This window comes from Oncorhynchus mykiss, chromosome 8, assembly GCF_013265735.2.
Source record: "Oncorhynchus mykiss isolate Arlee chromosome 8, USDA_OmykA_1.1, whole genome shotgun sequence".
Classification (NCBI taxonomy): Eukaryota; Metazoa; Chordata; class Actinopteri; order Salmoniformes; family Salmonidae; genus Oncorhynchus; species Oncorhynchus mykiss.
The window spans coordinates 19,919,577-19,938,019 of NC_048572.1; the positions used below are offsets into that span (position 1 = coordinate 19,919,577).

Sequence of the window (18,443 nt, forward strand, 5' to 3'; positions counted from 1 at the left end):
AAACTAGTCAGGATCGAGGCAAAGATGAACGTAGAAAAGTACAGAGAGATCTTTGATGAACCTGCTCCAGTGTACTCAGGACCTCACACTTGGGCGAAGGTTCACCTTCCAAAAGGACAATGACCCTAAGCACACAGCCAAGACAACACTTGCGTGTCTTCGGAGCAAGTCTCTGAATGTCCTTGAGTGGCACAGCCAGAGCCCGGACTTGAACACTATCTAACATCTCTGGAGAGACCTGAAAATAGCTGTGCAGCAACGCTCCCTATCCAATCTGGCAGAGCTTGAGAGGATCTGTAGAGAAGAATGGGAGAAACTCCCCAAATATACGTGTGCCAAGCTTGTAGCGTCATACCCAAGAAGACTCGATGCTGTAATCGCTGCCAAAGGTGCTTCAACAAACTACTGAGTAAAGGGTCTGAATACTTATGTAAATGTGATTTCAGTTTTTTTAAACCTGTTTTTGCTTGTAATTATGGGTATTGTGTGTGGATTGAGGAGGAAAAACAATAAGCCTGTAACATAACAAAATGTAGAAAAGGTCAAGGATACTGAATACTTTCCAAATGCAGTGCTGTGAGAAAGTATTTGCCCCCTTACTGATTTTCTTTATGTTATCAGATCTTAAACCAAAACCTAATATTAGATAAAGGGAACCTGAGATAACAAATAACAAAATAAATGTATACTTAAATTAATTATAAAATAAAAGTTATGCAACTCCCAATTCCCCTGTGTGAAAAAGTAATTGCCCCCTTACACTCAATAACTAGTTGTGCCACATTCAGCTGCAATGACAGCAACCAAATGTTTCCTGTAGTTGTTGATCAGTCTCTCACATCACTGTGGAGGACTTTTGGCCCACCTTTGCATGCAGAACTGCTTAAACTCAGTGACATTTGTGGGTTTTCAAGCATGAACTGCTCTTTCAAGTCTTGCCACAACATCTCAAATGGGATTAGATCTGGACTTTGACTAGGCCATTCTAAAACTTGAAATGTGTTGCTTTTTAACCATTTTCATGTAGATTTGATTGTGTGTTTTGGATCATTGTCTTGGTGCATGACCCAGCTGTGCTTCAGCTTCAGCTCATAGACAGATGGCCTGACATTATCCTGTAGAATTCTCTGATACAGAGCATAATTCATGGTTCCTTCTATTAAGACAAGTCTTCCAGGTCCCGAGGCAGCAAAGCATTCCCAAACCATCACATTACCACCACCATGCTTGACCATTGGTATGAGGTTCTTACTGTGGAATGCAGTGTTTGGTTTTCGTCCAGACATAATCGGACCAATCTCGTCTAAAAAGTTGACGCAAGTTTGCCAAAAAGCACCTGGAAGACTCTTCGAAGAATGCTCTATGGACAGATGAGTCAAAAGTCTAACTTTTTGGACTGTGGACATATTTAAAAGAGATCTTAAAACATATTTTTAGCTTTGCTTTTCCCTAGGATGGTTTTTAGTTATTCAGTTTGTCATTCTTTTGTTTTGTATCTTAGGTTTGTGGTGTGGTAAATATTTCAGCTTTTATTTTCATTGTTTTGTTATTTTTTCCAGTAAAGCAAAGTGCATTGCATTCCATGTCTGAAATGTGCTGTATAAATGAAGCTTAAACATAGCAGACCCAAATGTCCGCGCTAGATCTGACGTGACTTCTTTTTCTACAGTGAAAGGCATACTTGTTCTACATAATGTTTTATTTGAACGTTCCACAACGTTGTACCCTGCTGAACACAGCCTAGGACTTACTGATGAATCCCTTGATGCCCAGGGACTCTATCTCCATGTAGACCAGCAGAGGGCTGTAGTTCTCCACCAGGACTGGGGCCAGGGCAATGCTGGACTTGGCGTGGGCAAACTTGATCACTCGGGTGGCGATGCTGTTGATGAGGCTGGAGTGAAATTAGACGGGACATTTAGTCAGATTTTTTTAAATGATTGAGTATTTGCTTACCTTTTTTTAAAAGGCTTTGATCACTAAATTGTCAGAATACTGCATATGCAAGTGTTGGTTTTGCAGAAAACAGCTAAATGTTCAAGGCATTATTGGCTTAGAAATTGCAGATGGCTTTTTTTTGTAAAATCAATAAGCACTGAATCCTCTGCAAAGCCACCAGAGCGTATTTTTCATGACTTAAAGAAGAGCCCACTCATCTCTGTAAAAATAGCTTTTAGGTTGAAATGGATATATGTTGTTTAAACTCACCACCACCACCTTCTTTCCTCAGTTCTAAATGGCAACTAACAGCAGGGAAAATACAACAGTGATCAACAAGAGAGGGAGGAAGACGTCACGCTTCAACATGCTCATCTGTTTTTTGTGATGTAGCACAGAGAAATTGAATTTCTTACACATTGGGCTACGCTGAACTGATTTAGGTGAAATGACGACATTTACATGTTATGTTTAGATATAAACTCATTATTTAAACCTCATTCCGTTTTAAACAGGACAGTATTAATGTGAATAAATTGACATGGCATGTCATTAAAAAAAACACGACAAGGATCCAAATGACTATTTTTAAGGAGATTATTTTTACCACAGCATTTCAAGCAGGGTATTTTTTTACTTAATTTAAAACATCATAGGACGCCTCCTCAAGTCTTCCTGTAAGCCTCTCTCGTAGGCTGAGGATATTCCATTTTTACTTCAATAACCCCTATTAAGAGCTCTAACTACACTGACCACAAATAAACGCAACATGCAACAATTTTACTGAGTTACAGTTCATGTAAGGAAATCAGTGAATTGAAATAAATTCATTAGGCACTAATTTATGGATTTCACATGACTGGGAATACAGATATTCATCTCAAAAGGAGAAATGCTCACTAACGGGAATGTAAACAAATTTCTGCACAAAATTTGAGAGGAACACGCTTTTTGTTCGTATGAAACATTTCTGGGATATTTTATTTCAGCTCAAAAAACATGGGACCAACACTTTACATGTTGCATTTATATTTTTGTAAATTAAGTAAGATGTTACGACGCCAAACTGCAGTCAGGTCAATACCCTGGTGAGGACAATGGTCACGCAGATGAGCTTCCCTGAGACGGTTTCTGACCGTTTATGCAGAAATTCTTTGGTTGTGCAAACCCACAGCTTACTCAGCTGTCCGGGTGGCTGGTCTCAGACAATCCCGCAGGTGAAGAAGTCCGATGTGGAGGTCCTGGACTGGCCTGGTTACACATGGTCTGCAGTTGAACCTACTGTCAAATTCTCTGAAATGACGTCGGAGGCGGCTTATGGAAACAGCTCTAGTGGACATTCCTGCAGTCAGCATGCCAATTGCACACTCCCTCAAAACTTGAGACATCTGTGGCATTGTGTTGTGTGACAAAACTGCACATTTTAGTGTCCTTTTATTGTCCCCAGCGCAATGATCATGCTGTTTAATCAGGTTCTTGAAATGCCACACCTGTCAGGTGGATGGGTTATCTTGGTAAAGGAGAAAATCTCACTAACAAGGATGTAAACAAATTTGTGCATAACATTTTTGAGAAATATGCTTTTTGTGCATATGGAATATCTGTGGGATCTTCTATTTCAGCTCATGAAACATGGGACCAACATTTTACATGTTGCGTTTATTTTTGTTCAGAGTAAATTAATCATTACTGTTTATGTTGCTGTATTATCCTGTGAGCAGAACAGTAGTAGTGGTTGTAGGGACAATATGTCACGCCCTGGCTTTAGTATTCTGTGTTTTCTTTATTATTTTGGTTAGGCCAGGGTGTGACATGGGTGATTTATGTGTCTTGTCTTGTCTAGGGGTTTATTAGATTTATGGGGTTGTGTTTAGTAGAGTTGTCTAGGAAAGTATATGGTTGCCTGGAGTGGTTCTCAATCAGAGGCAGGTGTTTATCGTTGTCTCTGATTGGGAACCATATTTAGGCAGCCATATTCTTTGGGTATTTGTCTCCTGTGTCAGTACCACATGGGACTGTTTTGGGGTTTCATGGTGCTTGTAGTTTATTCATGTATAGTTTTTCTTATTAAAAAAAACATTAATTATAACCAGGCTGCGTTTTGGTCCTCCTCTCCTTTGATGGAAGAATCCCGTTACACAATAGAGATATTTGGTATCTATCTCTATGGTAAGTATAGCTCACCTCATCCTGGTGTGGACAGTGAGAGTCCAGGGGATTCATGGGTAGTGGTGTGATGGAGCCTGATGCGGTACAGTTGGTGCCAGGTAAGGTTATGCGCATGTTGCCGTTGCAATAGTCTCCACCAGCATGTCCATGGGCAGAGTGAAGCACTCTGCGTTAGTGGAGTAGGCATTACACAGCAAGGCGATTTTTATAATCCGTCATCCCCAGGGACTTGTTCGTCAGGCTCTGCTGGAGAAACCTAAACACACAAGGACAGGTAGAGTTCAATGTGAGGCAAGTCTTTTTTTAAATGCAATTGAATCACAGATTTGAGATGTTGCTTTTATCTCAAACTCAAGGGATCAAAAATCATGCATCTGAGTTACACTACACGTTGGTGACCACTGACGACTGTAATACTTTTAGACTGACTGCCTAAAGCCTTCTGCATGCTTCTGGTTCAGCTGGCGCCTACCGAACGAGTGTGCTCGCATGCTCCCTTTAAAAAACTTTAGCTTGAAAAACAATTACAGCATACTTCCTGAAAATAGTCATAATTAATCAAGAAATCTCATTAATTTTGACGTTTTGTCGATCTTAATCGCACAATTTTACATTAAGATGTTTGTTGCAGTATTTCTCAAGTTAAAAAGTGTGCATGAAAACGATTAATCTCTCGCTGAATGAGACAAAGACTTAATTGAAGAATCCATTCTGTTGACCAATCACCAGCGACGGCGCGTAGACTTCGGCCACAGACTACCGACTTCCGGTTGTCTTGAGAAATTTTTTTGGTGTGCACTAACAGCTGGAAATACCCTTGCCGAAGACCAAAATGTCATCATAATGTATGCATGAACTGTTCCGAACTGTTTCGGATGGGAAGCATGTGGACACCTTACATGTAAGTGTATCCATCTGAGCTTCCTAGTAGACAGCATGACAGATAAGAGCTGGTATTAAGGGCCTATTGTTCTATAAGGTGGAGGAGACAGTCTCTTACTCATGGTGCAGCTTGAGGGAGTGGGATCTGGCGTTGGTCGACTGGGGCTTGCTGATGTTCGGCACCCGGATGCACTGTCGAAATACACACAACACAATGTCTTTAGCAATACCAATAAATCGTCTTCAATAAATCCTAAATTCATAACAATGTCTTGTAAACAAAGTAGACACCAAGTAAATAGCTTTAGAACCGGACTATTATAATGCATTATCTCATTGAAACACGTTACTCATTTGTTCACAATTTGCTGTATCATCATTGGTCAAAAGCTAATAAATAACCACTTAGCTCCGGGATAAGCTGTACGAGTCAACATGAGTGTGTGTGTTAGTGCAGCGTTAGTACACAGATTCAGTATTTGCATGCTAATGCAAGATTTGTCTGGGAGTTAATTGATGGAGATGTGGCTGCAGATGCCTTAATTACGTCCCCTTGGATACGGCAGCTCCAGATGTAGTTAGGCTCAAAGTAAGGGTTCCTGCAGGGCTGTTCAGACAGATGGAGGAAACTGAAATAACAGGCCCTCAGAGCTCTGATGGCAGCACAGTCTCTCTATTGAGCTATCACACAGATACACAGGGGGCAATGCTACTGTATAGTCCTACTCCATGATCTCCCCTCTAGATACAGTGAGCATGCTAACCTTTACACCGGTAGACATACACATACCAGGGGAGAATGACTGGCCTTTCTCATTGAAGCCACGGAAGTTCAAGGTGGTACTGCAGGCCTGGTTTGCAGAAAACAGGATCCCCATTATTAGGAATGGAAAAATTGCAATCTTTGTGTGTCAAATATTTTTTTCAAGAAAATAATTGATTCTAATACACCAGATGTATGACCTTGAACCGATAATTTTATAAATCGCACACAGAAGAAGGAAGGACAATTTAGTTGTTCATGGCAGCCTGCAGTACCCCGGTCGGCCTTCAGCTTGAGATACTCAATGAGAGGGGGCAGCACCGAGATAGCCTGCAACGTCACTTCCTGGAGTAGCTCAATCTGCTATGTTATGTCTCCATCTTAATAATATTTTATTTATTTTTTTGGTACTCGTTCTCCCTTTTCTCCCCAATTGGTAGTTGGACAAGACAATAGTCTTGTCCCATCGCTGCAACTCCCCTACGGACTCGTAGAGGCGAAGGTCGAGAGCCATGTGTCCTCCAAAACACAACCCTGCAAAGTCACATTGCATGCTTAACGCGGAAGTCAGTCGCACCAATGTGTTAGAGGAAACACTGTCCAGCTGGCGACAGAAGTCAACTTGCAGGCGCCGGCCCGCCACAAGGAGTTGCTAGAGGACGACCGGACAAGGACATCCCGGCCGGCCAAACCCTCCCCTAACCCGGACAATGCTGGGACAATTGTGCGCCGCCTCATGGGTCTCCCGGTCATGGCTGGCTGTGACACAGCCTGGGATCAAACCAGGGTCTGTAGTGATGCCTCAAGCACTGCGATGCAGTGCCTTAGACCTCTGCACCACTCAGGAGGCCATAATAAAGTCCATAATAATATCTTAATCAACTTTATTTGGCTTCAGTGCACTGAGTCACATAGAAACGGATGTAGTCACGTGACCCATGGCTTTGTCCATTCATATATACAGTCATTGACACACACACACACCTCTTTCTCTGGGTAGAGCAGGTCGAACAGCTTCATGACAGGGAGGAAGTCTGCCTGGGCGTTCTTCTGAGTCTGCCAGAGATTAACTGGAGGACCCATATCAGGTGGTCTCTGCTTTTGATCAGGCCTCGGCCGGCCAGCTGAGGTGCAACACACATTTTAGACATGGTCTGTCTTACGGTCTCTGTCTCACACACTAACTGTGTGGAACAGAAGTGCTTATTCATCCGCTAATGGTAAAAAATTAAGCAAGAACAAGTGTTAAAGATAATAGGACAATTGACTGTGTCCACATCTATAAATGAGTTTCTGTTCCAATCAACACCATCCCACCTTCTGGTGAAACGAGAGCACCATGTGTGGGAAGCTTTGAACTGGAAGAGCACAAAGAAAATAAGCTGGCTGGAGAGGTGCTGCCACCGGAGCTGGCTGGTGCTGCCGTCGTAAACTGCTCCTACGTCTCAGAGCGCTCCATGGTGTACACCGCCAGGTACACCAGCTGGTCCTCGATTACCGGATGTGTGGGGGGAGGGCCCAGAGAGAGCGATGTCAGAGGGGTGTAAAATTCAGTAATTGTCAATACAGGGAATTTGCTTGACGTTGGGTGGGGGGGTTCCAACACTGACCTGCACTTCCCACAAGTGAGATCAGCCACTAGTGGATTCAGAAATATAGTTCATTTAAAAAAAGGTGGCACTTGACTGGCCTCATTGACTGCTTCATTCAAAGTTCTCTTCCCTCTCACCCCAAACACTGTCTCACACCAACATCACTAAAGTCACTTGGCCCAAATGGGAGTCTCAGAAAAGTTGGTTACAACAGAACACACACAAAAAAAATAGAGCATGACATGAAAACACCACTGCCAAAGAAAGCCCTGATCCCAGAGAAGCTGGACTATATCACCAGATTGGTCACTTTTGCAATCAAATAATTGCCAAAATAATTCATAAGCATGTACTTGTATATTTAATACATTTGCAAAAATGTCTAAACCTGTCTGATGTGTAGGCAATTTGCAGACTATTCAGATTAGAATGGCAACTGTTGAAACCATACAATTTGTGAATTAAATGAACTACAACTTCTGCTTAAGAACACAAGTTTTATCAAATAAAAACTAAATACAAATGTTGTATTGTCACATTTACCAGATGGGTGCAGTAAAATGTTTTACTAGGTCAGTCATAGTATTACTGTGCTGTGCCCCTGGAGCAAATTAGGGTTAAATGCCTTGCTCAAAAGAAAATCAACAGATTTTTCACGGTGTCGGCTCGGGTATTCGAACCAGAGATGTTTCGGTTACTGGTCTAACGGCTAGGCTGCCTGCCGCCCTACATCACCTTGAAGAATCGGCGTAATGAATACACCCCAGGTTAGTTGACAAATCTATGGCGTGTTTTTCATTAGCCAAGGAGTAACTCAGACTATGGAAGTGGTGGAAAAACTACCCAATTGTCATCCCTGGGTAAAAGTTAAGATACCTTCATAGAAAATGACTCAAGTAAAAGTGAGTCACCCAGAAAAATACTACTTTAGTAAAATGTCATCATTTGGTTTTAATACTTAATTATCAAAAGTAAATGTAATGGCAAAAATATACTCTGCGATACGTCGTGCCCAAGAACAGCCCTTAGCCGTGGTATATTGGCCATATACCACTTCCCCGCGTGCTTTATTGCTTAAATATACGCTGGAGCTGGGTTTCCATGAAATCGCCATGTTTCAACGATGAAAAGTAACATCACGAAATAATTTCAGAAATCGCAAAATCACTTTGCTCCATTCACGGAGCATGGATTGCCGTTGGATGCAACGGCCACGGAATTTCTAAACTGTACTGTCTTTGCTAAGGCAAATATTTGTATAACTGTCATCATCTGTAGTTAATTATAGTTGACCGGACGTTTGTACAGCCTTAAAAACAAACCGATGTAGCACAATCAAAAGTAAATTGTTCCACATCTGTAGAGTAATTTCATCTAATATAAAAATACGATCTACGGTTCAATGAGACCAGGGACGTTTCTGAAATGATATGAATGAGACCGCTGCATTTAATGTCTCGTCTAGTTAAAATAAATTAAACGTACTTTTTCATAATAATGTAAAAAATCAAGCGCTTCAAATCGAGTGGTGCCATTGGTGCTCTTTTGACAGTCTGATAAATTATTCACATCAGTCAAACCAGTCTTCAATCAGGCAATCAAGTACATTAATGACTGCACTACCGTCTCAAGAATGTTGTGGGCCTGACAAACGGTTAATGTTATGGTGCCCTACAAAACTAAAGTTATTACAAACGTTTACACAGATCTTGTAGAATCTTCTGTAAAACATTTAATTATCATATAACAATTCACAGAAGTTATCACATAACCTTTGTTACCCAGTCAGAATAGTCCAGTGCTTTAATTAGGCAATAATTGTAGGGTTATTGTGTGCTTTTACAACCGGCGTGATGAGAACTCGATCCGGTGGAATACGACAATACGGAGCGCTTATTTCAAAGAGCGCTCTGTAAGTCACGCCCCAGTGGGCAAGGGTAGGCATTTTGGACTGGGACACGTTTCAATATGATAAGTATCTAATTTTACAATGCGTCAGCCTTGGTTCTGTGTAGCCTAGTTATGCTAATATATTTGAGACCAGTGTATGCATTGACTAATACATTCATAAATGGCAAAAAGGACAATCAAATAAAGAAATTAATCTTAAACAAGTTTTTGAAGTGTCTGTCCTAAATCTAGGAGAGACTTTTAACTCATATTTATGTGCAAATGTTCTGCCTGACTGGCGCTCTTTACCTGAACTGTTAGGAGTTTCTTGTGATCACAACTACTTATTTAGCTCAAAGATAGAATTCTATTGTTTTCTTTGAAAAGATGGGCCTGGCTGAGAAAAGTACATTGCTCTTTCTGTCTAAGTGTGGGGCTGTTTACTGCAATTTTCTGTGTTATTTGGTTAACAACCAAACAACTTATTTTACTCAACTCGAGATTGAATTAAATGGTATTTCTTTGAAAACATAGGCCTGGCTGAAATGAAAAATACATTAATGGGATGGGACCCACAGAGACAGAGACTGATTATCTGTCTGTGTGTCTCTTTATTTACAATGCTGGCTGCCATGGTTAACACAAACGCAGGACATTGAATGCTACCGGAATTGAATCAGACAGGGTAACATAAACAGGCCTACAGTGACACATAGAGGTCAAACGGGTGTGTGTGTTAGTCAGATTATCCAGTGTCCACAGCAACACTTGATTGTTCTCTACCCCAGTGCATGTGGTGTGTACTATAGTTTTAGCCATTCTCTCACTAACTATTAACTTTTATTTTTCTCCGTCTCTCTTTCCGGAAGGGCTGAGGCACTTGGACCGTGATTGAGGACACCCTGGCCTGACACCTGGATGTGCCTTGCCCAATCCCACCTGGCTCCCCTCTACATGCTTCCTGTCTGTTACTTTAAAGTCCATAATTAACTTATACAGCTCTGGATCCAATGTCTTACCCACTACTTGTGTCAATTACTTGCTAGTTTATATAACACCTTTTTTTTAAACTAATGATTCAAAGGTGTGTGACCATTAACTTTGGCTGCATGTCCATTTAACAATGGCGTAAAGAGGCTCAAGCTAATGCTTACACCAATCCATTAGGCGAGGGATGGATAATTGGTATGCAGCCATTGATTTTTAGGTGGCTTCATCAACAGATGGAATGTCTCCCAAATGGCACCATTTTCCCAATACACAGTGCACTAATTTTGACCTGGGTTCATAGGGCTCTGGTCAAAAGTAATGCATTATACAGGCAAACAGGGTGTCATTTGGGATGCATTCTGCTTGTTGAGCACTACCCTGCCTACTGTAAACCATTTCTCCCATTCCCCCAGTTAAGCAAAATAAAGGGAGAGGCGGTGACAATAATTGATGTTGTAAATTACTTTTCTTGTCAATTACTTTATTTTATAAACGTACCCTATTGTGTGTGTGTGACCTTTTTGAAGTTTTAATAAAACCTTAATTCAGCCAACAAATCCATATTTTCCTTAATGGAATATTCAACAGGCTGAACAGTCATTTAACAATGAGATTAATTAGTTGCATTGCATTTGTGTCTGGTGTTGTCATTCAGGCTCTAGCCTTGGTATGGAATACCTGATTACTAACACAATACCTCAGCCATAGGAAATCATTAGGGAAAGAAGTCACACTTCCAGTTTTCAATACTCTATTTGACTGCTGTAATACAAAGATATAGGCCGTATAAAAGCATGCATTCAAGACCCTAAGGTCAGATCGCTTTTCACAAAGTCGTCATGGTAACAGGCAGGTAGGAGGTAGTGTGGCCAGCTTGAATTGGGCCAGGCATGTCGAGGTGTCAGGCCAGGGTGTCCTCAGTCACGGTCCCAGAGCCTCAGGCCCTCTGGAAGGGGAGACAGAGAAAATATGAGTGTTAGTGAGAGCATGCACTGGAGGTAGAGAATAGTCAATAGTGTTGCTGTGGAACCTGGATAATCTAACTAGCACACACCTGTTCGACCTCTCTGTGATACTGTAGGCCTACTTATGATACTTTCCTGAGCCAATTCAGGTAGCATTCAATGTCCTGCGTTTGTGTTAACCATGGCAGCCAGCATGGTAAATAAAGAGATGTGCAGGAAGATAATCAGCCTGTGTGTCTGTGGATCCTTTCCTTTACTGCATTACCATGTCAGCCAGGCCCTCCTTTTCAAAGAAACAACATTTATTTCAATCTCTAGTTATGTAAAATAAGGTGTATATTGCTTCAGTCCTTGTTTAATTTTCACTTCTTCTTACCTGGTAAATAACCAACAACCATGGATCACCTTAAGGAGAACAAGGTGAGAAAACAGTTAATGTCAGCCAGGCCCATCTCTTCAAAGAAACACCATTTATTTCACTCTCTAGTAAAATAGGTAGTTTTGTTCTGGTCACGAGATAATCCAGAAAATTGCTGTAATCGGAGCCACACTCAGGCAGAAAACTGAATCTTCTTTTCTCAGCCAGACCTATTTTTTTCAAAGAAAAATGATATCTCTATTTGAGCCCAATAAGTAGTTTTGTTGTGATCACTTGAACATCCTAACAATGCAGGTAGGCTAAAGAGTGCCACCGTCAAGCTGTAAAATTGGAATGTTCTATCAAACTGTGAACAATTAGTTTCCCTGCCTGATATGGCTGCTACTTAGAAATACATGACATTCACTGCTATAAATACATATCTGTGTGAAAAGGTGTCCTCTGATCTGTTTTGTCATAAACTCAATGTGTTCTGAACACTGCTGGTAACCAGATGTTCCCAATCATTTAAGTAGCCTAGTAAACAATGCCCCCCTCTGGTATGTTCTATTGCAAACTGTCTAGGACTCGTTGTTGTTTACCTGTTTACTACTCAAATACACTCAAAGATATTTGACTTATTAGGTCAAAGACGAAATTAACTGCAATGCATTGGTCTCAAATAGCCTATATTATCATAACTAGGCTACACAGAACCACCCATTCTCCGCCGTTTCTCATAAAATTAGATATTTTATCGTATTAAAATCTATGGAAAGGGGAGACTCTTACGAACACGATGGTGTTCTCCGTTTTACTCTTCGACCCAGGGAATTTGTCTGAAGGTAACAGGTGTTGTACCGAAAATCTCCCCCGACAGAATTCTCCCTCCCTTTGGGTGGACGCGCACACAATTCTTCATTGCTGCGACTTGCTTGCTAGTTGAGATTTCTGCTTTTCACTCCGTTGTCAGTTTTCACTGACCTTAGTAGCAGAATGCATTTTTTATTTGTGTCCTTCAAGGAAGCTGTCAATCCCTCCTCTATGTTTAATATAACACACATACATTCATTATTAATTTCGGTTGCCTATCCTGGAGTGTAGTTTGTTCTCTAGCAAGTATTTGACTCTGATGTGTGCCACAAAGTATTTGACCCTAGTGACAAAATGAAGGAAAATATAAGGAGGGGGAGGTTTCGGCAAGGCCAGTTTGTTGCGTGTCACAGTCCAACATGCCTAGCTCTGCCCACTGGGGCGTGGCTTACGGAGCGCTATCTTACCATACCCGGCCAAAGTTGTTCTGACGTTATTAACAGACGCGTGTTCACTAAATTCCTCCTTGCTTACTGTAAATAACTCCGCCCATTTCACGTGAGTATTGACTCCTACGCTACCTGACCAAGGTAAAGTAAAGCAAATAGCAACATAAAAGACACTGAAGGAGATCCTCGAACGGAATAATTTACTGTAGCCGATTGGTTGAAATGTCCATGAGCTTAAGAGTATATATTTGTTTTACCAATACTACGGGAAAGAATGATCAAATATCTCTTGATTATTTATCTATGGACGCCAGGTAGGCTTCGTTTTCATTGGCTGCGTCTCATAATCAGTAATTACAAGGAAAATGTTTACTATTGTGGTATCTAGTGCAGTTTACATCTTATCACATATTGAACGGGCAAGTTTATGTCTTAATCTCAATATTTTGCTAATATTATTTTCCGTCAAGCTATAGGAATAGTTCAGCTGTCATTGTTCAGCTGTTGTAGATCAATTTGGAGGATATATGTTGTATATAATTTAAGATTCCCATTTTCCCATCAATAATAATAAAATAAAAAACGTTTACCCCCCCACACCCAGACATTTATGGCATAATGCTGTCCCATAAGGATACAAAAAATATTTTCAGAACATTTATTAAGTGAAATATAGTAGAAACAAATATTCATAAAAAAAATACAAGTTGGACATAAACTAGTAATTTTCACTGCCTCTCAAACCTGATTCTGGGGTCTATTCTTCTTTGCTGTCACTGTCCTTAAGCTCACTGTCCTCACTATCAGAGGGTATGATCTTAACTGCTCAATTGCTTGTCAATGTCAGTGGATATGTTGGCAAAAACATTGACCAAGGCCATCTTTTAACATCATGTTAAAAGGGTAGTTAGGGCACCCTGAAAAGTACCCTAACTACCCAACGTTGCCCTGAGGCAACAAAATAAAACTTTTTGGAATATATATAAAAACAAAATATGTTCAAAACCAATCAAATATGCTTCTTTAGAAATTCCTACACAAGTACATGTGAAATTTGTTGTTTTACAGGGTCAGCCATAGTAGTACAGCGCCTATGGTGCAAATTAGGGTTCAAGGGAACATCGACAAATGTTTCACCTTGTCGGCTCAGGTATTCAAACCAGTGACTTTTCAGTTACTGGCCCAGTACTCTAACTGCTAGGCTACCTTTCACCCTATTGGGGGTTAAGCATGCTTAACCAATGTAATAATTTTGTGTCATTTTAAAACTCGCCCAAACACACCTTCAGCTGTAGCCAACTGCAACACGTATGTGGGTGGCATTTACTTTGGTTTACTTTTGTTTTCACTCCCTCTACTGTATTTTCCACCTACCTTACATAGTATGTGCTATATCAAAAAAAATATAGAGTTACAGAGTTGAGTAGTGACATATATAACACTTAATGCTTTGTTGAGGCATTGATCACAACAAAAAGTATGTTGGCAAAGCTTACAGAAAAACAAACAAGCATTTATGATGCAATAAATAGGGTTAATATGGTTAATATAATCATGAGAGGTCCTTGAAAGACATGTTTAACTGAGCACATGTGGTATTCTGAAACACACAGGAAACAAATGTGGTCTCGTGCAGTGGGGAAAATAAGCGTTTCTTTGTGAGGGCTTATGAAATATCTTATCTCTCAACCTTAATCACATCAACATCCTGTTGTTGTTCTATACACTGTTTCTCTTCAACTAGAACTTTAAGACATTCTACATTATGTTAAGGAAAAAGGATGTAATTTCATTCTCTTAAAAATCTTATTTCATTTTAGAATTGTTTAGTGATGCTCTCTATAAAGTGTAAAGTGTCTCAAGTTGACAATTCGTAATGCCCTTGGCAGTTGATCATCTACTTTCTGCTGTTTCTGATTTCCTAGTTGTCTCACATGGGTCCAGTGTAGGATGTCCTGAAGGAGTTCATTTTAACTCTGTGAACCTGAGGAACATTGCAAAGTGGCATCCTGGGAAAGACACACCAAATGACACACATTACACAGTGGAGTATGCAATGTAAGGACACTTTTATACATTTCCATAATCTTGGTACCCAGAACCAAATCAGCCCCTCAATTTCGTCACGAGAGACTATTTCCATTAACTAGTTAAGCAATAAGGGCAGAGGGGGTGTGGTATACAGCCAATATACCACGGCTAAGGGCTGTTCTTACGCATGACACAACACGGAGTGCCTGTATACAACCCCTAGCTGTGGTATATTGGCAATAAACAACAAACACGGAGGTGCCTTATTGCTATTATAAACTGGTCACCAACGTAATTAGAGCAGTATAAATCAAAGTTTTGCCATACCCGTGGTATACGGTCTGATATGCCACAGCTTTCAGACAATTAGCATTCAGGGCTCGAACCACCCAGTTTATAATTGTAAATAAATACCCATGATCCATGGATTTAAGGAAACATCTCATGATGTGTTTATTTGTCGTCTCCTAGTTATGGTGACAGAATGGATAGTGGGGCGACACAGGTGCGCTGGAGGGTGAAGAACCAGTGCAGAGACATCCCTCAGACCCAGTGTGATCTATCCAATGAGACCACTGACCTGGATGAAGGCTACTTTGCCAGAGTCAAGGCTGTGGGCACAAACCTATCCTCCAAATGGGCATTCACGGAAAAGAGGTTTGACCCCAAAGCTGACAGTAAGTTGAGATCCTCTTCAAATATAATTTTCCTTATCTATGAATTAGGAGCGATAGCGAACCACTTCAAAATAAAATCAGAGAAGGATATGAAATGTTTATCCTCCCCAACAGCAACCTTTGGACCTCCACTTGTAAAACTTGTGCTGAAGGAGAATAGTGTTACTGTCAAGCTGAAGGGTCCAATGAGATGGAAGACTGGAAACATGACAAAAGAGTACTCCTTGTTGAAAATATACCCTCAGATGACATACAACCTCTCTGTGTACGACAACAGAAGCAACAAAACGGTTGGTGTTATGTTGGTTACTGTAACACTGTGTAAATAATTAAATGACATAATATATAGGACTCCCTATAGGGACTTTAATCAGTGCAAATTGCTGCATTAATATATTATAATAGACAATTCTATATTTTATATAATCGTAATTATTTTATAATGCTGATTTTTTACGAGTGTTAGTTCTATTTTGTGTATTTTAACTTTCTGTATTCATTTTGTCTTTTAGCATCACTTCACTGTGGAAAACAGATCCTTTGAATATGGGTTGCTTTCCTATGAAACCCAGTATTGTTTCTCTGCTAATTCCCAGGTCCTGTCACTTCCTATACCTTGGCATGCCTCTGAATGGCAGTGCCTAACAACCCCAAAGGGTAAAATACGACTTGAGTTAATCCAATGGCCTAGTGTGTAGTGTTTTTGAAAATGTTTATTACATGCATGGATGTCTGTCAGGATTAACCTGCCCAACAGGTTTTGGTAAATCGCAAAAGCATTCCAAGAATTGTTCTCTCTACCGGTAAATGTGACAGGAGACTTTAGGTATTTCCCAGAGTGCATTTTCTCTTCCTGGTAGAGAAGGAATTTTGTTGAATTCGAAGGTGTGTGTGTGTGTGTATGTTCTCAGCTGTAACCTATAGACTTTTCTCTTCCTATGATGGCTGTACACTGTATAGATCTCTTGTTTGATCTCGACCCTACCACTCTGTCTTTACAGATCCCTTCTACGATCAGCTGCTACTGATGCTGATGGGAGCCATTGTACCATCAGTTATCTGCCTTTTCATGCTGATCCTGGCCGGATGCCTTTTCTACTACTTTGTCTGTGGTAATAAACAGAAAAGTCCCCCTTTCCTGGTAAGAATAATATGAGACTAATAGAAGCCTTCAACAATGGCTACGAAGTGCAATTTACTAAGATGTCACCCTTTTTGCTCTTACAGGAAATATTGGACGTTCAGAACCCACCGCAGACTTTCTGTCCTGAGCATACTGTGACAGTGAATGTGGTACTGGTCAACATTGCCAAGCCCATGGAGTTGATAGCCATAAAGCCTAACAACATCCCTACCCTGATCCACCAAACAGAGTGGGAGCTCGAACTACCCTACACTTCCCAGCAAGCCCCTGGCATAGAACCTCCAAAGGAGGGATCATGCGAAGATGAATTCGATGAGGCCCAACCAGAGCATCTAGACTACGGCTTCGTTGGAGCGGCCCCAGCGATGCCGGAAGTAAGAGAAAGTGAGGCATCTGACATTGAGAAAACCCGGCCCCTGCGTCTCAGCCAGGTCAACCCGTACATAGCACAGAGATGTGCACCAGGTTCACAGGAGCCTGTAGAGAATGTTTTGACTGGGATGTGTTTAGACATGGACCCCAAGACAGGGCTCTTTAGAATGCCACTGCTGTCTGATATAAAGCTGGGGGTGGAGAGCACAAGTTACAAAGAGCCTGATCAAATGGGTCCCTACGCACCACAGCACGTCTCTGTCAGAGAGACCACTGAGGGGGACCTGTGGGGAGACAAAGCTGAAGAGCCCCAAAGTTACCCCTCAGACTACGGCTTCGTGGGAGCAGCCCCAAAGCAGCAGATGGTGCCAACAAAGTACCAGACGCGGTCTAACAGGAGGGATAATCAGCCCCTGCTGCTAGCCCAGGTCAACCTGTACAGAAGCCAGAGGCAAGCTCTGTTTCCACAGGAGTCTGAGGAAGAGGATGGATTAGGTGGTGGTAACTGTGTTGACTGGAGCCCTACAACAGGGATCCTCCAGATGCCTTTGCTCTCCAAGCCTATTCCAGAAGTGGAGGGAGCAAGGAAGGACAGGGAGTCAGAGCAGTTGGAGATCTTACCCAGTGTGTTAGTGAGACAATCCTCAGAGGAGAGTGAGGGTGAGAGTGACCTGACTAAACTACAGAATGTCTGGAGTCTACAGATCAACATGGAGGACTAACCTATCAGACAGTTAACCTATTGGACACTTAACCTATCAGACAGTTAACCTATTGGACACACATTATTACAGCAAAAAAGTTTGTTTACCGTATGTGGAAGAATAATTCAGATTGCTGTTTGTACCATTTGATTCAGTTGCCAAATCAAATGAAGGACATCTTTTTAACTAATCCAAAATGCTTTGTAAATGCTTCAGCAATGTGATTGCAACTAATTTATTTTTGAGGTTTTGTTTACTTTGTACCTTTTATCCATACTTTTCTACTAACTTATCACGATTGATGTATTGCCAGATAGCTTTTTTTTTTACAATTGAATTCAAAATTTATATGAAGGCACATGCAATGCCACTTTACCTCATGATGATTAACAAGCAGGGGGAGTGTTGCCGTAAAGGTTTATAACCACACACTAAACTATGAAGACAATGCAAATAAAGGATATATACAGTACCTGTCAAACTTTTGGACACACCTACTCATTCAAGGGTTTTTCTTTATTTTGACAATTTTCTATATTGTAGAAAAACAGTGAAGACATCAAAACTATGCAATAACACATAGGGAATCTTGTAGTAACCAAAGAATTGTTAATCAAGATATATTTTACATTCTTCAAAGTAGCCACCCTTTGCCTTGATGACAGCTTTGCATTCTCTCAACCAGCTTCACCTGGAATGCTTTTCC

The 18,443-nt window shown here is 41.0% G+C and overlaps 1 protein-coding gene, 2 long non-coding RNA genes and 1 pseudogene across 5 annotated transcripts; 2 read left to right on the forward strand and 2 right to left on the reverse strand.

Moving 5' to 3' along the window:
- The window catches only part of LOC110529204, a 33,145-nt pseudogene extending 26,310 nt beyond the window's left edge, over window positions 1-6,835 (reverse strand).
- Window positions 6,836-8,175: 1,340 nt separating this feature from the next.
- LOC118965499 lies at window positions 8,176-10,671 on the forward strand. Its single transcript, XR_005052829.1, has 2 exons — window positions 8,176-9,281; window positions 10,104-10,671. It is a non-coding gene; the product is annotated as an uncharacterized LOC118965499 (long non-coding RNA).
- Window positions 10,672-10,675: 4 nt separating this feature from the next.
- LOC110529557 lies at window positions 10,676-12,701 on the reverse strand. The gene is made up of 3 exons (XR_002474410.2): window positions 12,340-12,701; window positions 11,566-11,594; window positions 10,676-11,472 (listed from the first exon to the last, which is right to left on the reverse strand). It is a non-coding gene; the product is annotated as an uncharacterized LOC110529557 (long non-coding RNA).
- A 155-nt stretch (window positions 12,702-12,856) lies between these two features.
- On the forward strand, window positions 12,857-18,216 carry LOC101268947 (interleukin-20 receptor subunit alpha). Of its 3 annotated transcripts, none has more exons than XM_036984975.1 (7): window positions 12,857-12,950; window positions 14,735-14,867; window positions 15,312-15,517; window positions 15,632-15,807; window positions 16,030-16,174; window positions 16,519-16,658; window positions 16,745-18,216. In XM_036984975.1, exons 3-7 carry the CDS (start codon window positions 15,325-15,327, stop codon window positions 17,753-17,755), a joined length of 1,665 nt encoding a protein of 554 aa, XP_036840870.1. In that variant the 5' UTR covers window positions 12,857-12,950; window positions 14,735-14,867; window positions 15,312-15,324; the 3' UTR covers window positions 17,756-18,216. The 3 variants fall into 3 exon arrangements, with proteins under 3 accessions (XP_036840870.1, XP_021467513.2, XP_021467514.2); XM_021611838.2 differs by lacking the exon at window positions 12,857-12,950 and adding an exon at window positions 12,957-13,123; XM_021611839.2 differs by lacking the exon at window positions 12,857-12,950 and adding an exon at window positions 12,957-13,123 and having other exon boundaries at window positions 16,114-16,174.
- The last annotated feature ends 227 nt before the right edge of the window (window positions 18,217-18,443 follow it).

Bases quoted from the DNA above. Each gene is read 5' to 3' on its own strand.
- LOC101268947 (XM_021611838.2), top strand. From the start codon at position 13,084: ATGATCAAATATCTCTTGATTATTTATCTATGGACGCCAG. The intron at 13,124-14,734 runs GTAGGCTTCGTT...CTGATTTCCTAG, and splicing joins TATTTATCTATGGACGCCAG to TTGTCTCACATGGGTCCAGT. The intron at 16,659-16,744 runs GTAAGAATAATA...TTGCTCTTACAG, and splicing joins AGAAAAGTCCCCCTTTCCTG to GAAATATTGGACGTTCAGAA.